This window comes from Mastigoproctus giganteus, chromosome 14 (genome assembly GCF_048544385.1).
Source record: "Mastigoproctus giganteus isolate SK-2022 chromosome 14, ASM4854438v1, whole genome shotgun sequence".
Taxonomy (NCBI): domain Eukaryota; kingdom Metazoa; phylum Arthropoda; class Arachnida; order Uropygi; family Thelyphonidae; genus Mastigoproctus; species Mastigoproctus giganteus.
The window spans coordinates 1905659-1927854 of NC_143588.1; the positions used below are offsets into that span (position 1 = coordinate 1905659).

The window sequence follows — 22196 nt, forward strand, 5'->3', positions numbered from 1 at the left end:
ACAGGGATGGAATACACTTAAATAGAAAGGGTGCAAAAATATTTGCTGATGCTATCGAGGCAGTGTTAGGCGGGTCGGAAAACTGCTAGCTTGGGGAGATACAAAGACGAATAGATTAACAGTAGCCACTGGCAGAGGTGAAAGAGATTCTTGCACTGTTTCTATTGGAATGAACAGAAGCCTGAAAAACAAGATTCAGGATATTTCAGAGACTGCTGGGAGTCATTGCGGTACAAATAAACACATTGGTTGTGTTAGGGTAGCTAAGAATAGAAATAGGTGCATGTATACTTGCGTGTACACCAATGCTAGGAGTTTAGTAAATAAATTTGATGAATTTGAGGTATTGCTCAAAACATCAAAGGCAGATATTGTTGGGATATCAGAGACTTGGTGTCACACAGATATAAGGAATGCAGAACTGGAATTTGGGGAGTACAATGTGTACAGAAAGGATAGACTGGATAGGAAGGGAGGAGGGGTTATGCTATTAGTTAAGAAATACATAACATCCAAGGAAGTGAAGCCAGTGGACATCGCTGGACAGTGCAGTGTCGAGTCAGTTTGGTGTGACATAAGCATTGGGAGATCAAAATTGAGAGTAGGAGTGTGCTATAGGCCTAATGACTCTGATGAGTATAATAAGAAACTGGACAGGGAAATAGAGTGGGCCAGTAAATCAGAGAGTCTTATAATGGGAGATTTTAATTCCCAGATATTGACTGGAATTTGGGGCTGGTCACTCACACACTAGCAAGGCTTTTGTGGATTTATTGGATGATTGTTTTCTACATCAGCATGTTCAGGAGGCACGTTCAGCAAGTTTTCTGTATTCATAAATGATATTGATGATGGTATATCAAGCTTAATGTCGAAGTTTGTAGACGATACAAAGGTAGGCAGGGTTGTCAAGGACACTACTGACACTATGCTGCTGCAACAGGATCTGGAAAGGTTGAGCAGATGGGCTGAGAGGTGGCAAATGAAGTTTAACATTGACAAACGTAAAGTACTACACATGGGAAACAGCAACCTCAGAGCAACGTATCAACTCTGTGGTACTACACTGACAGTGGTAGAGAATGAAAGGGACCTGGGGGTGGTTGTGCAGGCAGATATGAAGTTCTCTGAGCAGTGCAGACGGGCTGCAAGAGTAGCTCATGGTGTATTATCAATGATATATAGGAATTTTTCTAGCAGGGATAAGGAGGTGATTATTCCCTTGTATAAGGCAATGGTCAGGCCACACCTAGAGTACTGTATACAGGTCTGGAGGCCTCATTTCAAGAAGGATGTAGAGATGCTGGAACGAGTACAGAGAAGGGCAACAAGATTAGTGAATGGAACAAAGGGTTGCTCTTACGAAGAAAGGCTTAAGTTTTGCAAATTACAGTTTCTGGAGACTAGGCACCGGCGAGGTGATCTGATAGAGGTGTATAAGGATTTGAATGGATTGAGCATGCTCAATGCCGATGGGATTCTTCCTCTCGCTCAGAATAATCACCTGAGAGGGCATAAATTCAAATTGAGGAAAGACAGATGTAGGATAGACATGCGAAAATTTGCCTTTAGCCAGCGAGTGGTTGGTTGGTGGAACAGACCTCATCACTTGTTGTGGAAGTTGATAGCCTAAATAAGTTTAAGGCTCAGCTGGACAGGTATTTTGAACGAACAGAGGGGTAAAGTGGAAGTGGGTTTTTTTTTTTTTTTTTTTTTGGCTGATGCTGCATAAGCTTGCTTTCTTGCATCAAATGCCTCTACTAATGCTAATGCTAAGCTACTGGCCGCAACTTTTGCCCATCTCTGCTCCCACCTCTGTCCAAACCAGATGGTTCTCTTGCACTTCAGCCAAGGATAAAGCTGACCTGCTGGCATCCCATTTTTCTATCAACTCATGTATTAATGATCTGGATAAAACACCTCCCACCATTCCCAACACACTCCATTCAATGCCTCTCCTGTGATCTTCTGTCAAAAGGATGTCAGAAGGATTTAGATGAATCTTGATGCTAAGTTCCAGGTCCCTATGGTATTTCTCCACTTGTTCTCAAAACATGTGCTCCTGAACTTACTCCTATTCTTTGCTGCCCTTTTTCACTTTCTTATTCCAAATGTGTTTTTCCTTCTGCTTGGAAATTTGCTCATATCCAGCCAGTTCCTAAAAAGGGTGACAAATCTCTCCCATCCAATTATCATCCAATTGCAATTACTTCTACTCTTTTTAAAGTAATGGAGAAATCAATTAACTGCCAACTCTTAAACTACCTAGAAACCTTCCATTTGGTCAATGATCACCAGTATGGATTCCGTCAGTGTCGATCCACTGGTGATATTCTGGCTTATGTTACCCATTTATGGACTAATTCAATGGAAAGATTCGGTGAAACCCAAGAAGTTGCTCTTGACATCTCAAAGGCTTTCAATCGTGTTTGGCATAAAGGTCTTCTAAACAAGCTTCGATCTTATTATTGTTTGCCAACTGTTTTTAGTAATTGGTTATCCAGTTTTCTCTCTGATTGCTCACTGAGGGTGATGGTAGATGGCGCTCTGTCTTCTAACCTCTCCACTAATGCCGGTGTCCCCCAAGGTTCAGTTCTTTCCCCCACTCTATTCCTCTTATATATTAATGACCTTCTTCCATTGACTAGAAATCCTATCCATAGTTTTGCCGATGATAGCACATTGCATCCAACTTTCCATTTTGAGAAACCTTGCCCTGCTCAATCAGCTTCAACTTCTCGAAAATCTGCTACCAATTCCTTAAATGCCAATCTTCAGGTAATTTTCCAGTGGGGCAAAGAAAACTTAGTTAATTTCAACACTTCTAAAACTCAGTCTTGTCTTATATCTCAGCAAAAAGGATTCTTCTGCTCCTATGCTTATCTTTAGTGACACTCCGATTTCTAGGCAAAATGATATATCTCTTTTGAGGATTACCCTGACTTCTAATCTCTCTTGGCACAAGCACATTACAAATATTGCTACCTCTGCATCTAAAAAACTTGGTTTTCTCTTTTGCTCTCGGCGTTAATTTTCTTCCAAACAGCTGCTCACTCTGTATAAATCACAAATCTGCCCTGCCATGGAATATTGTTTCCACATCTGGGGTGGTGCCCCCAAAACCTCTCTCAGGCTGCTTGACTCCATTCAGAAGAGGGCAGTTAAGTTAATTAATGATTCATCTCTAATAGAGTCTCTCCACTCACTGTCTCATAGACGTACTGTTTCTGCTGCATGCCTCTTCTACAAATACTTCCATGGGCACTGTTCTTCTGAACTGGCTTCTATGATTCCCGCTCTCTGTTTCAAAACAGTCCAATCACGTGCCGCCACTAGCCAATATCCATTTACTGTCCAACTTCAAACTCACAGAACCAATTTTTCGTTTTCCTCGTTTATTCATTCAACTGCTGTTTTCTGGAACAACCTTCCTTCATACGTATTTCCTGAAATTACAGTCTACAGAAGTTCAAGTCCAATGTCAACAAATATATTCTTTCATCTTCTCAACCTCCAACCCAAGCATGGTACTAAGTGCTATAGGTTCTAATACCTGTCGTGTTTGGGGGTTACATAAAAAGAAGAAAAAGAAAAAAAAGTCGGTACATGGTGCTGTTCATCAGTTCACGAGAGGGAAAATTTCTAGTTTACTCATTCAAGCAGTAGTCGCTGCATGAAGAGCATGCATCGATATACGAACTGTGAGCTGGCAGACATGCATCGATATACGAACTGTGAGCTGGCAGACATGCACTTAGTGTATGGATTAGCAGAGTGCAATGGACAAGCCGCTCAACGAATTTATGGAGAATGCTCCCAGACACATGTACCGGAGCACCGTTTGTTTGCACGTGTGCATCAAAATTTGTGCGATTATAGGTCATTTAGAGGTAACAGGAGTAGTGTGGGCAGACCACATTTGACGCGAAATCCTGCCATGGAAGAAAGTGTGTTGAATGCCGTCCAGAATAATCTTACTACCAGCACACGTGCCGTTGCCTCTGCCTTAGGAGTGTCTCGTTGCAGTCTACAGCCTGTCTGGCACGACGATTCCTTACACCTCCTTTCATCTCCAAAGGGTTCAGTTACTGCTCCCCCAAGATCATCCTGCACGTGTGGCTTTTGCGCAGTGGCTTCTCCAAGAAAGTGTTCAAGACTTGAATTTTCCAGCCTATGTTTTGTTCACAGATGAGGCTTATTTCACCCGGGAAGGCTTATTCAATCGGCACAATGCTCATGTGTGGGCTTACGACAACCCACACGGTGTGCGTCCCCATGCGGAACAACATCGCTTCACAATAAATATGTGGGCAGGTATGGTCGATGACTGCTTAGCTGGCCCATACCTGTTACCATCCCGTATGAACTCCGCTAAATATCGGATCTTTCTTGAACAAGTTCTATCAGGGTTACTATGATGATGTTCCAGCAAATGTGAGATGCAACATTTGGTTTCAACATGACGGGGTGCCTGCCATTATGGAAGGTGTGTTCGTGATCATTTGAACAGGCGTTTAGGGTGTCGATGGATTGGCCGTGGTGGACCCGTTGCCTGGCCCCCAGGCTTACCTGATTTATCGAACCTTGATTTCTTTCTGTGGGGAGCCTCTCAAACCAATTGTGTATGAATCACCTGTGGAGACGGAAATGGATCTCGTGGCGAGACTCGTCTGTGCTGCTGCTTCTGTCAAAGAAACTCCAGGTGTGTTCGACCATGTCCGCCAATCCATGCTGCGTCAGTGTCACGCATGCATTGCGTCTCATGGTGGAACCTTCAAGCATCTGTTGTAACATCATGAAATGCATCCATCTCGTACTCCATTGTTAATATTATGTCAAATAAATGTTTGCCACTAATTACTGTCTTGTGTCATTTCTGCTTCTTGTGCCTCTGCTACTACTGTCCTGTGACGTTTCCAGTTATGGGTTCCTATGCGATTCACATTCCTTTAGATGTTACCTACCTCCCCTAAACGTTTGTATTTATGTTAAACTTAAATAATATTTAACTTAATGCTTCTGATAACCCAGTTGGACAACTTGCTATTTACGAATTCATGCTATAAATATGAATTTATATTGGAATTAGCAAACTTTTGGTTGCCATAAGAAAACATGCTTTGAGGAATTCACGATAGAAAGTTATTACTGCCTGCCAAACTAAGTGTGCAATTTACCAAATTTATTCATATAGTTATACAGCTTCTGCTATTAAATCTATGAAGCTTAATTGGATTGTATCAACATACAAATCATCTTGATGGTACAACATGTGAATCCACACTAACACTTTGTTTTTTTTTACTGTATAAGAAATAAAGCACCTCACAATAAAGTCCATCAACCTGTTTTGACATTCAACATACATTCTCTCTGCACGTGTCTGTTGTAACTGTGATTGACAAGGACAGCAGTAGTAGTAGTTGTAATAGAGGCATGTGATGCAAGAAAGAAAGCATATGAGCTTATGTAGCATCGGCCAAAAAAAAAAAAAAAAAAAAAATTTGTCCAGTTCCTCCTTCATTTATTAAGCTATCAATTTCCAGAACGACAGATTGAAGTTTGTTCCAGCAATTAACCACCTGCTGGCTAAAGGTAAATTTCAGAACATCTATTCTACAACTGTCTTTCCTCAATTTGAATTTATGCCCCCTCAGGTTCACAATCAGTGCAAGTGGAAAAATCCCATCAGAATTCAGCGTGCTCAATACATTCAAGTTTGATGTTACCAGGTGATTGCTTGGATCTGTTCTATTATAATTTTCCACTGCATAAGGGTCGCCATTATTCAGATCCACTGCATTTGGGGGTTGATTGGTGTTTCAGTTCAGTGTTTGAAATACAATGATTCCCTGACCGTTACTGGCCTGTGGTCCTCTGATGCAATTAGCATTAGTAAAGGAACATGTGCAAGAAAGTAAGCTTATATAACATCAGCCAAAAAAAAAAAAAAAAACAACCACACACCCTTCTCATTTCACCCATCCACTCGCTCCAAATGTTTGTCTACTTGAATCTATTTAAGCTATCAACTTCTACAACAACAGATGGAAGTTTGTTCCAGCAATCAACCACCCGCTGGCTAAAGGCAAACACACATCTATCCTACATCTGTCTTTCCTGAATTTGAATTTATGCCTTCTCAGGCGATTATTTTGAGCAAGAGGAACAATCCCATCACCATTGAGCATGCTCAAACCATTCAAGGCTTTATACATCTCAATCAGATTGCCTCGCAGGTGCCTAGTCTCCAGACACTGTAATTTGCAAAACTTAAGCCTTTCTTTGTAAGAGCAACCCTTTGTTCCATTCACTAATCTTGTTGCCCTTCTCTATACTCTTTGGCTTGTATTTATTATTATTACTAGCCATATAATGCAAGGAAGTCCAAGGCTTGTGCTACAAGAGCCAAAAAAAAATTCTGAATTCCCCTGAGAGAGAGAGAGAGAGAGCCAGAAGTAGAAAGGAATCACCAAAAGAGAGAAGATTGATGATATCCAGCTCAGGACCCTGGGTATGGCAAGCCAATACTCACCAGATGCGAGCCCCCAGGGTAAAATTTCTAGATTCTATCAGCAATATGAGTTACAAGTTGAAAATATGCAATTTACTTTCTTTGAAAATATCCTTATTTATATTACTTTTTTAATGAACTAATTTTATTAATGTTTATTGCATTCTAAATAAAAAAATTAAAAAAAAGGGAGAAAAATGTGTTTTTGGGGGGGAAAAAATGGAATGGAGAAGGGATTGAATTATTTAGTTTCTATTATGCTTTGTTTGTTATTTGGTTTTTAAGAGCATTAGCAACCATATTGCTCCGGGGATATGCGGTGGTCATTCCCTGACCTTTCCGCATCCTCCGTATTTGGTGGTCACGGGCTTGAACCCCGGTCTAATCAAGAAGCGTGTGCTATGCACTGCTGCTCCTGCCCACCCGGCTACAGAAGCACCTTTCTATTATGCAATGTACTCTAGCACCAGATGGCAAATTAGCAAATATAAGCACACATTCAGTTTTAACAAAAAATTCCAATTATGAATTTTCTTTTCATAAAAAAATAGTTTTACTATATTTTACGAAAAGAGAAAGATGGAAAACCTTGTTGTTACTAAATATATTATAATGGTGAGATGAACAAGGACCAAATCAAGTAAAAAAGATGGATTCTCTGTCACATATCTGGAGAGTTGGCAGTTCTGCTTATTGTAATTACTGCTACTATATGTTCTGTAGCACATGCCAACTCTTGACTTTCTCAAACCACTCAAATTCAGCAATAGGGCATTTTTTTTTTACTGATTCAAGCAGCTATTCAACAGGAGTTCCCCCCTCCCCACCTGTACTAATTTTCTATCTATTCTTGCTATTCATCATCTTCTATAGCAGGGTGAATGATGCCTGAGTTAGTTTGATTATATCAGAATTCTGTAAACCTAACCAGTAGCTCAAATTCACCTTTTATTGACAATACCATTAACATTACTATATAAACAGTTTCAATAGAGGCAACCCCCATATAACACAGTACTTCTACAACACAGTTTCACTTTAACACGATTGATAAATTGGGGCAATCCTCGCATAAGACAGTACTTATATAACAAGGTTTCGCTCTAACACTGTTTGCGAATTGCGGGAAATCTCGCATAACAACGGTATTTTTGAACTTTTGTGCTTGGATTATGTTAGATGTAATTTTCAACGTTTCCATTCCTTTTTGTGAATCGCTGCTGTTGACTTGCTAGTTGTTATCGCTTCATGGTATTTTTCTAAAGCACATTTCTGGAGGGTGGTAGATGACTTTCATCAACCGGTGAAATACCACTTTGCTTATTGGAGGCTTGAAGGTGAAACCCATGTTTAGTCTCTAGAGAAAAGTTTCCGGCATCCCCCTCCCCCCCATACTTCTCCTTCAACCCATGCATGGTACTAAGTACTATAGGTTTTGATACCTTTCGTGTTTGGGGTTTTCATAAAAAAAAAAAAAATAAATAAAAATAAAACAATTTGCAGTTTCTGGTTTATTGGTCTTTTCTGTTAGTGTAACCAATTATAAATGGGCAGTAAACTTGATCTTCTTGCATTTGCAACAGTACCGACAGTTGTTATTTAGTTTTTAGGAGCATTAGCAACTAAGGCCATATTGCTCCGGGGATATGCAGTGGTCATTCCCTGACCTTTCCCATCCTCTGTATTTGGTGGTCACGGGCTCGAACCCCGGCCTAATCAAGAAGCGTGTGCTATATGCTGCTCCTGCCCACCTGGCTACGGAGGCGCCACAATACCAACAGCTCAAATTCTGTGGGTTTTCACGTTATTATGATGAAATGCGTTTCCCCTTGTATGAAATTGACTCGCTAGTTGTTATCGCCTTCATGGTATTTTTCTAAAGCACATTTCTGGAGGTCACTACCATAAAACAATTTGCAGTTTCTGGTTTACTGGTTTTCTGTTAGTGTAATCAATTATAAATGGGTAGTAAACTTGATCTTGCATTTGCAACAGTACCGACAGCTCAAATTCTGTGGGTTTTAAAGTTATTATGGTGAAATGTGTTTCCCCTTCTATGAAATATTCAATCATATAAAAAACAAATAAATTTTCAGAAACTCATTACTCCGTATCTCACTTGCACGTATTGTTTGTTGCAACTTGTGAGTGCCGTGTTCTTTATTATTAATTGCTTATCATTTTTACTATTTTTTTTTAAAATTTTATAACCAAAACAAAACAAACAAAAAAAAGTCAGTGAACAGAAATATCAATTAGTATGTACATATTAACAATATGTATGAATTAAGCTATGTATGCAAGTGTAAATTTATTTTTATTTTGCTAACTGGAAAATATTCTTCCAATTTTCACGTATCATTTAAAGCGGGGGACCACTGTATTTTGTTCGGAGATCCCTGGTGTTAGATTCTGTGCTACTAAACATGTGCTTGTTTGAGACCATAAAAAATTGTGACTTTGAATCATGCAGTTTGTGACTTTTAAAGAGAGTACAAGGTAAACAAAATCTAGATGCTGCAGAAGAGATCATGCTCAGTAGCAATGAAGAGAAAGAAAACTAAATGAACATACATAATCTGACATATAAGTATCACAGTTTGTAAGGTAAGACTTTTGTTCAGTTATTACTATTTAAGTTACTACTATTATAAAAATAAAGTTAAAACATTAAGTTGTTACTACTATAAAAATTAAGTTTCCGATAGTTATAAAAAAAAAAAAAATGGTGTATTTTTGTTAGCTTTTGAAATGTAACTCCCCTTTTTGTAAATAAATTTTTCTGTTTATACTCCGGCATGACAACCAAGTCAGTAGAGTTTACAACAAATCGTCAATACAAATATTTATCATATTTAGTAGTCACGGGCTTGAACACCGGTCCACTCAAGGAACGCGTGCTATGCACTCTCACTCCAGACCACTGGGCTACGTCAGGCCTGTACTGGTTCTTAGTCCCATATACACTCTTTTGATTGTTGTTTGTTTATTTGGTTTTTAGAAGCATTAGCAACTAAGGCCATATTGCTCCAGGATATGCGATGGTCATTCCCTGACCTTTCCGCATCCTCCGTATTTGGTGGTGACGGGCTCGAACCCCGGTCTAATCAAGAAGCGTGTGCTACGCACTGCTGCTCCTTCCCACCTGGCTAAGGAGGCGGCCGCTCTTTTGCATTACATGAGATTTTGTAGAAACCAAACTACCGTGTTATACGAGGGTTACCTGTATTGTATTTGGTTATTGCTATTTTTCCCGGACACATCCCTTGTAATTATATCATGTTATACTGTAGCTAGGTGTGTTACATATTGGTTTTGTTGCGTCCTTTTACATAATTAACCAATAACTAATCGTTTGGAATCACAGATCACCTTAGACTCCAGAAACTCCTCGCTCAAACATACATAAGGAGAATGCTGGTATGACCCTGATCCATACCAATGACTAAATGCATACTAATTCCTAATCCTGTAAAGAACACTTCAGTGACAACAGCAAGGACTCTTACACTTCCTCTGTTCAAACACATGCCATCCCTGCAAAATAAATTCTTTATACCAACTAGTGTGGATCACCCACGAAGTCTTGCAGAATAAAATCCCTTGAATCGTGATTCAGCAGGATGGCATGCACTCACTTGCAACTGCTTGAATTTAACTTTTTCACTTGTTATAAAATACTTAGAACACTTTCAACAAACAACCAGTAAATCCATTTGTGAATCAACCCCAAAACTTTGTCTATATTTCTCCTAAAGGTTATTTTAAACAATACAAAATATATTTTTTCCTTCATATTACTTATTTCAATGGAATGCTAAAGGTAGAAGGCAAAGGCATAATACAAACGAATCACAAAATTTAAACGAGGTATACTTCTGAATACTTCTTGGGGCTTAGAGGGGGAACAGGTATCCTGTGTGTTATCAGACACTCAGCCTAAAACACTGATGGATCCAATATCTCTCTATTACAGAAGATTTAGGAGAAGTCCGGTTGGCCTGCCTCCCTAAAATCCACTCATGCACACTCGATGGTAAGCCCTGTTACGTCACTTAGGTGGCAACGAACGTGTAGAGTGGTTCTCTTCAAGACGCCTGGTCAGCGTGAAGAGGAAAAAGCCAAACCCTCCGGCATATGACAGCACGACAAAATAAATGGCCCTCAGTCCCCATCAGCTTTCACTCTCCCTCTTACGGCAGCGAGAGGATCAGAGTGGAAGCAGATGGTGCTAAGAATCTCTGGGTAAAACCAGGCTGCCATGCATGGAAATTGAACTTGGCCTATTATAACGTAAGATCACTCATCGGTGAAGGCAGGATATTAGAGCTGGAAAAGGAATTAGAAAATGTGAATTGGAATATCATCGGTTTGCCTGAAACAAGAAGAAGAAATGAATCACTTATAAGTTTATCAAGTGGAAATCTGCTGTACATCAATGGAAACAGTGAAAGGAGTGAAGGTGGAGTTGGGTTTCTGGTCCATAAAGATTTTAAAAACAACATTTTGGAATTCAAAAGTACATCACCAAGGGTGTCAAGACTAATACTCAAGATTTCTAAGAGGTATAAGCTAAAGATTATAATAATTTATGCACCAACATCGAGCCATGATGATGAAGAGGTTGAAGAAATGTACACCGAAATTGAGTCTTCTAGATAAGGTTGGAAAAAGACAAAACAGTGCAGAAAGGGGAACTACAGGAAATTTTGGAATTGGTGAAAGAAATGAAAGAGGTGAAAGACTTGTGGAATTTGCAGAATCTCAAGGACTGTCAGAAATGAACACTTTTTTCAAGAAAAAGGTGAACAGAAAGTGGACATGGAAGAGTCCAAATGGATTAACTATTAATGAAATCGACTTCATCCTCACTAACAGAAGATATATTGTGAATGATGTTACCGTCCTGAATAAGGTAAATGTTGGAAGTGATCACAGAATGGTAAGATGTACACTTGATATAGATGTAGGAAAGGAAAAAACTGACTCGAGTAAATAATACAAAGGTCTTTGGGATAACAGAAGAGGAGAAAAAGCAGTATGTACTGGAACTCAAGAAAAAGTTTGAGCTTCTGCAGACTGCCCAGGACCAAGATATCGACGAGGAATATTACAACTTTCTGAAAGTGATAAAGCCCAAGAAACCTATAGGAAAAAAGAAATCCAAAGAAGAAAAAATTAGTCAAGAAACACTTGTCATGATAAACCAAAGACGACAAATGAAAAGCAAGAAATACACTGAGAGGGAGAAAATTGAGTATACTGAGTTATGCAAAGTCATTAGAAAGAGACTCAGAGAGGACATAAGAAGATTTAACACAAGAAAAGTAGAACAAGCATTAAGGGAAAACAAAGGATTTAAATCAGCAGCCATGAACAGTAATACAGAAAGACAAATGATACTGAAACTGAAGAATAGCGATGGTGTACTTATAAACAGCAGAGAAGGCATAATTCAAATAGCAGAAGACTACTATAGAGAATTATACAAGGAGCAGGGGAATGATGCCGGCAGTGGGGAAGATGGATTGCAAAGTAGCAACATATACGACATACCCGATATTCTTCCTGATGAGGTAGAACATGCATTGAAGAAAATGAAGAATCAGAAAGCCCGGGGGAAGATGAAGTTACTGTAGAGTTGTTAAAATTGGGAGGAAGAGACATAACACAAAAACTGGCAAGGCTCTTCACAAAGTGCATTAGAAAAGGTGTGCCGCCTAAGCAGTGGAATAATGCAATCATAGTTTTGCTGCATAAGAAAGGAGATAAATCAGAAATTGGAAATCATAGACCAATTAGCTTGTTATCCCAAATCTACAAGTTGTTCACAAGGGTCATTACTAACAGATTAGAAAGAATACTTGATGAGAATCAACCGAAAGAGCAAGCTGGCTTTAGGACAGGATTCTCAACTATGGATCACCTTCACGTAATATCACAGCTAATGGAGAAAGCAAATGAATATAAAACACCATTATGCCTGGCATTTGTGGATTATGAAAAGGCATTTGACTCCATACAGCATAAGGCAATGTTTCGGGCACTGCAAAGACAAGGCATAGATACCCCATATATTATGATTTTGAAGAAAAGATATGAGAGTGCTACCTCCTTTATTAGACTAGACAAAGACAGTAGGAAATTCAAAATTGAGAAAAGAGTTCGACGAGGAGACACAATATCTCCGAAGCTGTTTACTGCTTCCCTTGAGGAAGCTTTCAGAAGATTAGACTGGTCGCAGAAAGGAGTCAATGTGAACGGAGAGTACCTAAACCATTTACGATTTGCAGATGACATTGTGGTCATAAGCCACGATCCCAAAGAATTAGAGGAAAATCTTAATCAGTTATGCACAGTTAGTAAGGATTTTGGACTAAAAATGAATATGGCTAAACCAAAAGTAATGATGAACAAGTATGTCACAGAAAGGGAAATAATGATTGAAGGAGCAGTAATTGAAAAGGTGGAGTCATATACTTATCTGGGACAAGTTATTAGATGTAATAATGATAAATGGCTGGAAGTCAAGAGAAGAATAAATTTTGGATGGATAGCATTCAGGAAATATAGTCACATACTGAGGAGCAATATCCCAGTTTGTCTGAAACGTAAAATAATGAACCAATGTATACTCCCCACCATGACTTATGGAAGTTAAACTTGGGCACTCACCAAAAGAATGGAAGAGAAGCTGAGAACTACAGAGCAAAGAATGGAACGAATTATATTGGGAATCAGACTGTTAGATAAGAAGAGAAACACATGGATTAGGCAGCAAACTCAAGTAAAGGACATTCTTATCAAAACTGAAGAACTAAAATGGTCTTGGGTAGGACACATAGCTCGAAGGCATGATGACAGATGGACTAAGAAAATAACAAAATGGTATCCAAGAGGAGCTAGAAGAAAACCTGGAAGACAAAGGCGGAGATGGATAGATAGATGAAATTCATGAGTTTGTGGGTAGTAAATGGATGGCCAGTGCTCAAAACAGAAGGAACTGGAAAGTTGCCGGAGAGGCCTTCATCCTGCAGTGGATTGAAAATGGCTGATGATGATACTTCTGAATTCACTATAGGATTCTATACTCAGGCCAAAGTAGGAGGAAGGAATCAACTATGAAGAGCCACTACCAATGAGAGCTAACAGTGATAACAGCTAAGAAAAACTGCAAGATGAACAGTCCATTTAAACCTGAACTAAAACGTTTAGCAAGAATTACATAATGTTACAAAAAATTATCAAACTAATTTTTTTCCTGCTTCATTCATTCTCTCTACTTCTGTAATCTAAAAAAAACCTTCTCTTTGATATGTACTTCCTGAAAATTTCAACTAAAGAAATATGTAATTCCTGTTAAACCTATTAAAATAAGAATTAGTCTTTCAAATCTATAAAGTCATTAATACAAATTACTACAATAAGACTAAATAATGCTACTCTATTGCATTCTGCATTTCTAGTTTCTTATATTCCTCATAATGATTAGGAAGTAAGCTTTCATTTGATTTCAAATTTACATCATAATAAATTAAAAAACCAACAACTTACTTCTATGCAATCTCAACAAGGTATAGGACATAGCTGTAAGAATCACTTCTCCCTCAAGCATATAAATATCCCATAAACGAAGGGTAAGAGTGAAGGGCACCTTGAGCAGAGAAAATAAAAATGAAACCAAGATATTGTTTTATTTATTATTTTAAAGAAACTAAACATTATACTGAAAAAATAACAGTCAACCAATAAAACAATTACCTCACCTCTTTGGCACCGATTTAGATCCCAAAATATACTTTATAATACAGGAACACTGCGCCAGATTAGTCCCAATTCATACCATAATAGTCTAAAATTATTTTCTCTATTTGTTAACACTGAGTAGGGGGAGGGGGGGGGGTGACAGATACACATGCACATACACGTTTATGTAAGCTGTAAAGCAGGAATCAACTTTTTAGCAAAAAAAAAAAAAAAAAAAAAAAAACATGAGCAGCTAAGCCAGAAACAGGCAACTGCCCTAAAGGAAAAAATCAAGAAAAAATATTACTAAACATTTCATATATAAATACAGGCAAAAAACATACTTCCAATTATAAACAGAAGATACTGAACTACACATTGTCAGAAGTCATTCAATAAATCTAAACCATAATTGGCAACTAACCTATATGAAATAACAATGTTACAATAATATTATAATAACATTATTAATGTTATTACTAATAAAATAACAATATAGGTTAGCTGCCAACTTTGCCAATTATACATGGAAAAACACGATCAGAAACAAAGACAGTTTGTCAATTATGGCTTAGGGACAAGATGTGTCTGAAAAGTTTTGGGACTGATTCTTTTTTTAAATGACACTAGCACCATACATTGGCTACTTTTGAAACTATTCACTATCAAGTCTGAACTGGCTCTGTACCAAGTTTCATCAGCGTGCACAAAGGCATTCTACTGGAAAGTCGTGTTTAAGTTAGCACAGTAAAATCACATCATCATGGAATTCAAGGAATGAGCAAAGTGTAGTGATAAAATTCTATTTTAAAGCCAGAAAAAGTGCAACTGAAACAGTTACAAGTGAGTGCAGCTTATGGACACAAATCACTATCACAATCCAACATTTTTTTGCTAGTATGGGCAGTTCTGTGACGGTTAGGAAGATGTTCAGGACGATGCATGGAGTGGTTGCTCATTCCTGTCTTGTATAGACTTAACCGTTGAAAAAGTTCAGCAGCTGTTAATGGAAGATCGTCACTTGCAGAATCTCTCTGAATGATAGCAGACCAGCTTCACGTCGGCAAGGATACCATGTGTTTGACTGTTGTTGAAGATATGAAAAAAGGGAAAGTGTGCTTGCACTTTGTACTGCATACATTGATGGCAGAACAGGAGGAGGAACAAATTGCTGTGGGTCAAGATTTGACTGAAATGGCAAATGAATCCTGGTGTTTCATGTATGAACTCGCAACAAAAAGACAATCAGCTGCAAGGATTGAAGAAAATTCAATGAAGCCAAAGGAACTCCAGTTCCAAAAGTATACAAACCAAAACAATGATGGTGATTTTTTTGATTGGCAAGGAGTTATGCTGAGAGAATTTGTACCAGAAGGACAGACTGTTGAAAAGAATTCAGCACTTTAAGTCATATACAGCCAAGTCAGGAGAGTAGTTCTTGCTTCACACAATGTGACCATTGTCAAGCAGTTTCTCGCATGGAAGGGCATTACAGTGCTTCACCATTTCTGTATTCAGAGGATTTGGCACCTGCTGATTATTATCTGTTCCACAAAGTGAAATCTCAGCTGAAGAGGCACCAATTAGACAGAATTTCAGAGATCCAAACCAGTATGAAGGAGTTAAACAGGATTCCACAAATCAGTTCCACAGAGCCATCAAGAAGCTGTAAGAGGTGTATCAAGTTACAAGGGATGTACTTTTATGATTAATTAGTAATAAATTTTTTTCCTTGTGACTTAAATTTTTTTATGAATGTAGTCTAAAACTTTTCAGACACACTTTGTATAATGAATAGGGTTAGCCCTTGATACATGCAATTTAATGCATTCTATTTACAATTAACAGAATATTTTTTTGTATTTCTCCTTTAGGGTGGCTGCACTTGATTTTGATTAAGGTACCCAATACTTAGCCTTTTGGTTTTGGTTTTATTCCTAACTTCCTTCAGTTTGAAACTTCTCTAGAAAAATGACACAAGTCAAAAAAAAATTACCAATTTTTACAGTTTGACTTGTGACACTTTTCTAGGTAAAGAGAGTACAACTTCCTGTTGCCTTTAAACCACTAAACTGAAAAATTCAAAATTTTGACCTGGGTCATTTTTCTCGAGCAGGTGCAATATTGTTGCCCTTCTCTGTACTCATTCCAACAGCTCTACATCCTTCTTAAAATGAGGCCTCCAGACTCAAGGTGTGGCCTGACCATTACTTATAAAAGGGGATAATCACCTCCTTACCCCTGCTAGAAAAATTCCTGTATATCATTGATAAGACACCATGAGCTACTCTTGCAGACTGTCTGCACTGCTGAGAAAACTTCGTATCTGCTTGCACAATTACCCGCAGGTCCTTTTCATTCTCTACCACTGTCAGTGTACTACCACACAGTTGATACGTTACTCTGGGGTTACTGCTTCCCATATGTAGTACTTTACATTTGTCAATATTAAACTTCATTTGTCACTTCTCAACCCATCTGCTCAACTTTTCTAGATGCTGTTGCAGCAGCGTACTGTCATTAGTGTCATTAAAACCCTGCCAACCTTCGTATCATCTGCAAACTTGGACATTAAGTCTTATATACCATCATCAATATCATTTATAAATACAGACAACAACGATGGCCCCAACAACATTGAACCCTGAGGGACTCCACTAATAACATTATTCCACAAAGAGCAGTGTCCCTTGATTACCACACTCAGTCTTCTCCCACTCAACCATCCCTTTATCCATAGCAGCAATTTGCCTCGAATGCCGCACTGCTACAAATTGTGCAGCAGTCTTCCGTGTTGTTTGTGTGCATGCCTGTCACACACACACACACACACACACACACACACACACACACACACACACACACACACACACACACACACCAGCAGAGCTCATTCACAATAGACATGATCGGTCTTTCCCAAAAATACTGTTGCACATTAACTGTTAATTAATGATTAAAAATAGGAATTTTTTTTGCCTTCCATGCTTATCTCACAGGCATTCCTTATTACAAATTTGTCTTGGATGGTAACCAAAAGAACACTGTCAGGAATGCTTTCAGGAGTTGCAGAAGCATTGAAATCAGTGTATACAGTATAAAAAAAATACTATTTTGAAGAGCTATCCAAATAGCTGTATGCATGATTATTTCACAAATACTAAATTAACCAAACTTTCTGATCACACCTTGTGTTTGTGCGCACACAATAAAAGTAGATAATCATCCTGAACTGGACAATTATCTGTGTAAATAATAAAATGCCAAACATACCTGTAAGATAATGAACCCAGCTGAATATTAAAGCCAAAATGAAACAACTGATTAACAAAAAATTAATAAGAATATAAAAGCAAAAATAATACAATGATATTCAATTACTTGCTATGAACATCAAAGGTGCCATTTCTTATATTCTCTTAATCTTGTGAAATTCTCTGATAGCGTGGTCATCCCAGAGTATAAACAAAATATTTATCGAAGGAGTTTACTTATGCATTGGTAATGCACACACATCATTTCTACTATCAAGATGGTTATATTAATGCATCATTTTAATTTTATCTCATATTGTGAATACCTTCACAAGTTGCCATGGTATTGCACTACCATAGGTGAAGCGTTAATCTAATAAGTAACGCTTCACCTATGGAAAAGACTATTGTTACTTATTCTCAGTGGATACCACCACCCAGACAGCACCGTTTCAAGGCTTTTTGGTGGGTGGGTTGTGGTACCCTGTTGTTACAATAGTGACAACCCAGTTATGAAGTATAACTCCACAATATGAGAGATGCCTGACGGTACACCTCAATCAGATGACCTCGCAGGTGCCTACTCTCCAGGCACTGCAATTTGCAGAACTTAGGCCTTTCTTTGTAAGAGACCCCTTTGTTCCCCTCACCAATTTTGTTGCCCTTCTTTGTATTCTAGCAACACTACATCCTTCCAAAAATGAGACCCACAGACCTGTACAGTTAAAAACTTACTCGAAAATTATAGCTTGCAGTTCTTCTGAATGCGAGTGTGGCTCAGTTAATATTAAATTCATACTCAGCAGTATGAATTTAATATTAACTGAGAAAAGATCCTGTATTCTTGTTGAACAAGTGGCAAGTTTGTTGTTTATTAAACTACACGGTCCACCATTAGAATTATGGAATCCAAATTTTTATGTCCGAACTTGGTTGGGGTTTCATCTTTTTCTGCTGTAGACCAAAAAAAAAAAAAAAAAATAGGGCAGTAACAAAAGAATACGTAATCGATCATGTATGGGTCGATGTTTTACTGATATTTTAAATTTTTTGTCTTTGTGTTTTACTTTTGAAATTTTTATTTAATAGTTATAAATAAATACTGAACAAATATTCGAATCTTTGACTTATTTACTTTTGCACATGAAAAAAGCGGAGGTAACTATTTGTAGTTAATCAACGTGTGCATTCAGGTACTATTTTTTTTTAGCAATACACCTCTGTCTACAGCCTTCCTAAAATCATGCCTCCAGACCTGAATACAGTACTCAAGGTGTGACACGAAAATTGCGTAATACAAGGGGACAATCACCTCCTTATCTCACTGACAAGGCAATCCCAGGGGCTCATATCTGGTGAGTATGTGCTTGGCACACCCAGGGTCCTGAACTGGATATCATCATTCTTCTCCTCTTTCTTGGTGATTCCCTTCTACTCTCTCTCTCTCTCTCTCTCTCTCTCTCTCTCTCTCTCTCACAGAGTAACACAGAAATTTTTTTGTGTAAGAAGTTTGCAGACAACCTATGTATCGTCTGCAAACTTAGACATTAACCCTGATATACCTTCATCAATATCATTGATAAATACATAAAACAACAATGGGGGACCCAACACCAAAACCTGGGGGAGGGGCGGGAGGACTCCACTAACAACTTTAGTCCATGAAGATCAGTGTCCATTGATTACCACTCTCTGCATTCTCCCTCACAACCATCCTTTTATCCATTGTAGCAACTTGCATTTAATGCCATACTGCTCCAATATGTATAGTAGTCTTCGATGTGCAACAGTATCAAAGTTTTTTCTAAAATGTAAGTCCAGTGGATTCGGGTTATTTGGACCACCGGTTAATCAGGGCAGCTGTTTATTTGGGACAAATCTTAAAGAACAGAATCCAATTGAGAAAATAGCCAGAGTTTACTTCACTTAATTGGGACAATATGCCGTTTAATCGGGGCAGAAGACCACAACAATTGAGATTACCCTACGATTGTCTCCGACCATACCACGTGCTTCAGTCGGATTTCTGGAGATTGCAATCATAAAACAATTATGCAACACCAGCCCAAAAAAAAAAAAAAAAAAAAGCTCCGATTTCACCACTCCATTCGTTCCAAATACCTGTCCAGCTCAGCATTAAATTTATTTAGGCTATCAACTTCCACAACAAAAGATGGAATTATGTTCCACCAATCAACTACCCGCTGGCTAAAGGCAAACTTCTGCACATCTATCCTACAACTGTCTTTCCTCAATTTGAATTTATGCCCTCTCAGGTAATCAATCTGAGCAAGAGGAAGAATACCATCAGCATTGAGCATGCTCAAACCATTCAAAGCTTTATACACCTCAATCAGATCACTTCATAGGTGCCTAGTCTCCAAACACTGTAGTCTGCAAAACTTAAGCCTTTCTTTGTAAGAGCAACCCTTTGTTCCATTCACTAATCTTGTTGCCCTTCTCTGTACTCATTCCAACAGCTCTACATCCTTCTTAAAATGAGGCCTCCAGACTCAAGGTGTGGCCTGACCATTGCTTATAAAAGGGGATAATCACCTCCTTACCCCTGCTAGAAAAATTCCTGTATATCACTGATAAGACACCATGAGCTACTCTTGCAGACTGTCTGCACTGCTGAGAAAACTTCGTATCTGCTTGCACAATTACCCGCAGGTCCTTTTCATTCTCTACCACTGTCAGTGTACTACCACACAGTTGATACATTACTCTGGGGTTACTGCTTCCCATATGTAGTACTTTACATTTGTCAATGTTAAACTTCATTTGCCATTTCTCAACCCATCTGCTCAACTTTTCTAGATGCTGTTGCAGCAGCGTACTGTCATTAGTGTCATTAAAACCCTGCCAACCTTCGTATCATCAGCAAACTTGGACATTAAGTCTTATATACCATCATCAATATCATTTATAAATTCAGACAACAACGATGGCCCCAACAACATTGAACCCTGAGGGACTCCACTAATAACATTATTCCACAAAGAGCAGTGTCCATTGATTACCACACTCAGTCTTCTCCCACTCAACCATCCCTTTATCCATAGCAGCAATTTGCCTCCAATGCCGCACTGCTACAAATTGTGCAGCAGTCTTCCGTGTGCAACAAACTTCCAGTGTTGGCATTCGAGGCGAGCGAACGCGCTTAGTCAGGGCTCCTCAGTTAAGTGGTTTACTTTTGGATAGTGCTTTTAAATATTTGATTTATTTAGATATTGTTGGATTATTTTGTTATAGGTTTTCCTTTAACAGTTTGATTTTAATAATATTATAGATATAATTTTTTAAAGTTAACTTTCACTGATATTTATTTAATTTTACAATGGTAGTTACGAGATCTGCCTTAAACACGTCACAGGGTATCGTGACTTAAATGGAAATAACCGATGGCGATTTACGGGTGAGTAATGATTTAATCCATTGTGGAACCTGTGGAATGTTTTCCAAGGTCGACCTGGTGACTAATCCTACCTCACCTGGGAATTCTTTAAAGATCTTAAATTACAATGTGGTGCACTGATGGAACAATTTGAGTCCCTGAAAAAACGGGTGCTTGTCCTCGAGTATAATGCATCTGGGAGCTCGTCAGGGACTCAAGACTCCAGCAATCTACCAAGCGATGCACACCCGATTCGAGCCTCAAAACAGAAAAACCAAGTGCACACTACTCTGGTTAAAAAGGACATTGTTTTATTAGGAGACTCCATTGTCAGGGAAACGGGGAATATTTTTTGTAATAAGGATAGGTGGAGTAGAACCAGGGTATGTCTGCCGGGAGCAACTATTGATGATGTCACCAACGGATTGTCAGATTTTAAAGGGGGCAAAGAGAATATTATTATTCATGTGGGGACTAATGATATTAAACGTACACGATCTGACGATTTGTTGGAAAAATACAGGACCATGCTGAGGAAATGTCGCGAGCTAGGCCATAATGTCTATGTGTCTACAATTCTGCCCAGACACGATAGGAGGGATTATATGTTAAGAGCCTTGTGGATTAACTCAAGACTTGAAGGAATCTGCAAGGCTTTAGGGGGGGAAATTTCTATCAGCATGGCCCACGCTTGTAGGTAGAAGGAATTTGTTTTGTAGAGACGGGATACACTTAAACAAAGGTGATGCAAAAGTTTTTGCCAGTATTATTGAGGATACCTTAAAGGTTCAGGGAAACTGCTAGTTAGGGGGGATGTGGGTAATACTGACACGCATTTATCTGATAATATTGGTCAAAGTAACTCCTGCATGTACCTTAAGAATTCTTATGTTACCCCAACTGGACGTATTATCTAGATGTTCTGGGGGCAGAAAAGTTTCACGTGAGCTGGTAGCTAATAAGAAGAGAGCCTCAAAAACTTCAAGAGTTGTGTTAGGGTTGTTTAATATACAAGAACAGTATATCTTAATTGTTTATACAGTAACGTTAGAAGTGTCGTCAATAAAATGAGCGAATTCGAACTGCTGGTTAAAACAAGTAACAAGTAAGATGATGAGTTTAAGTACGGCTTGTATAATGTATTTAGGAAGGATAGGGCAGATAGAAGGGGTGGTGGGGTAATGCTTCTTATCAGAAGCAGCCTGAGTGCGACGATAGCTTTCCCGGATTCAGACATTTCACATGCTAGTATAGAGTCTGTATGGTGTGAGATAGTTGGAAACAA

The 22196-nt window shown here is 38.6% G+C and overlaps 1 protein-coding gene across 1 annotated transcript in view; it reads right to left on the minus strand.

Annotated features, from left to right (window-relative positions):
- The window catches only part of LOC150074948 (USP6 N-terminal-like protein), a 300409-nt gene that overhangs the window by 34662 nt on the left and 243551 nt on the right, over positions 1 to 22196 (minus strand). Inside the window, exon 13 of the mRNA XM_090389250.1 lies at positions 14069 to 14168. Within this exon, the coding sequence (XP_090245376.1) occupies positions 14069 to 14168 (100 nt within the window). The remainder of the gene's footprint in view (positions 1 to 14068; positions 14169 to 22196) is intronic.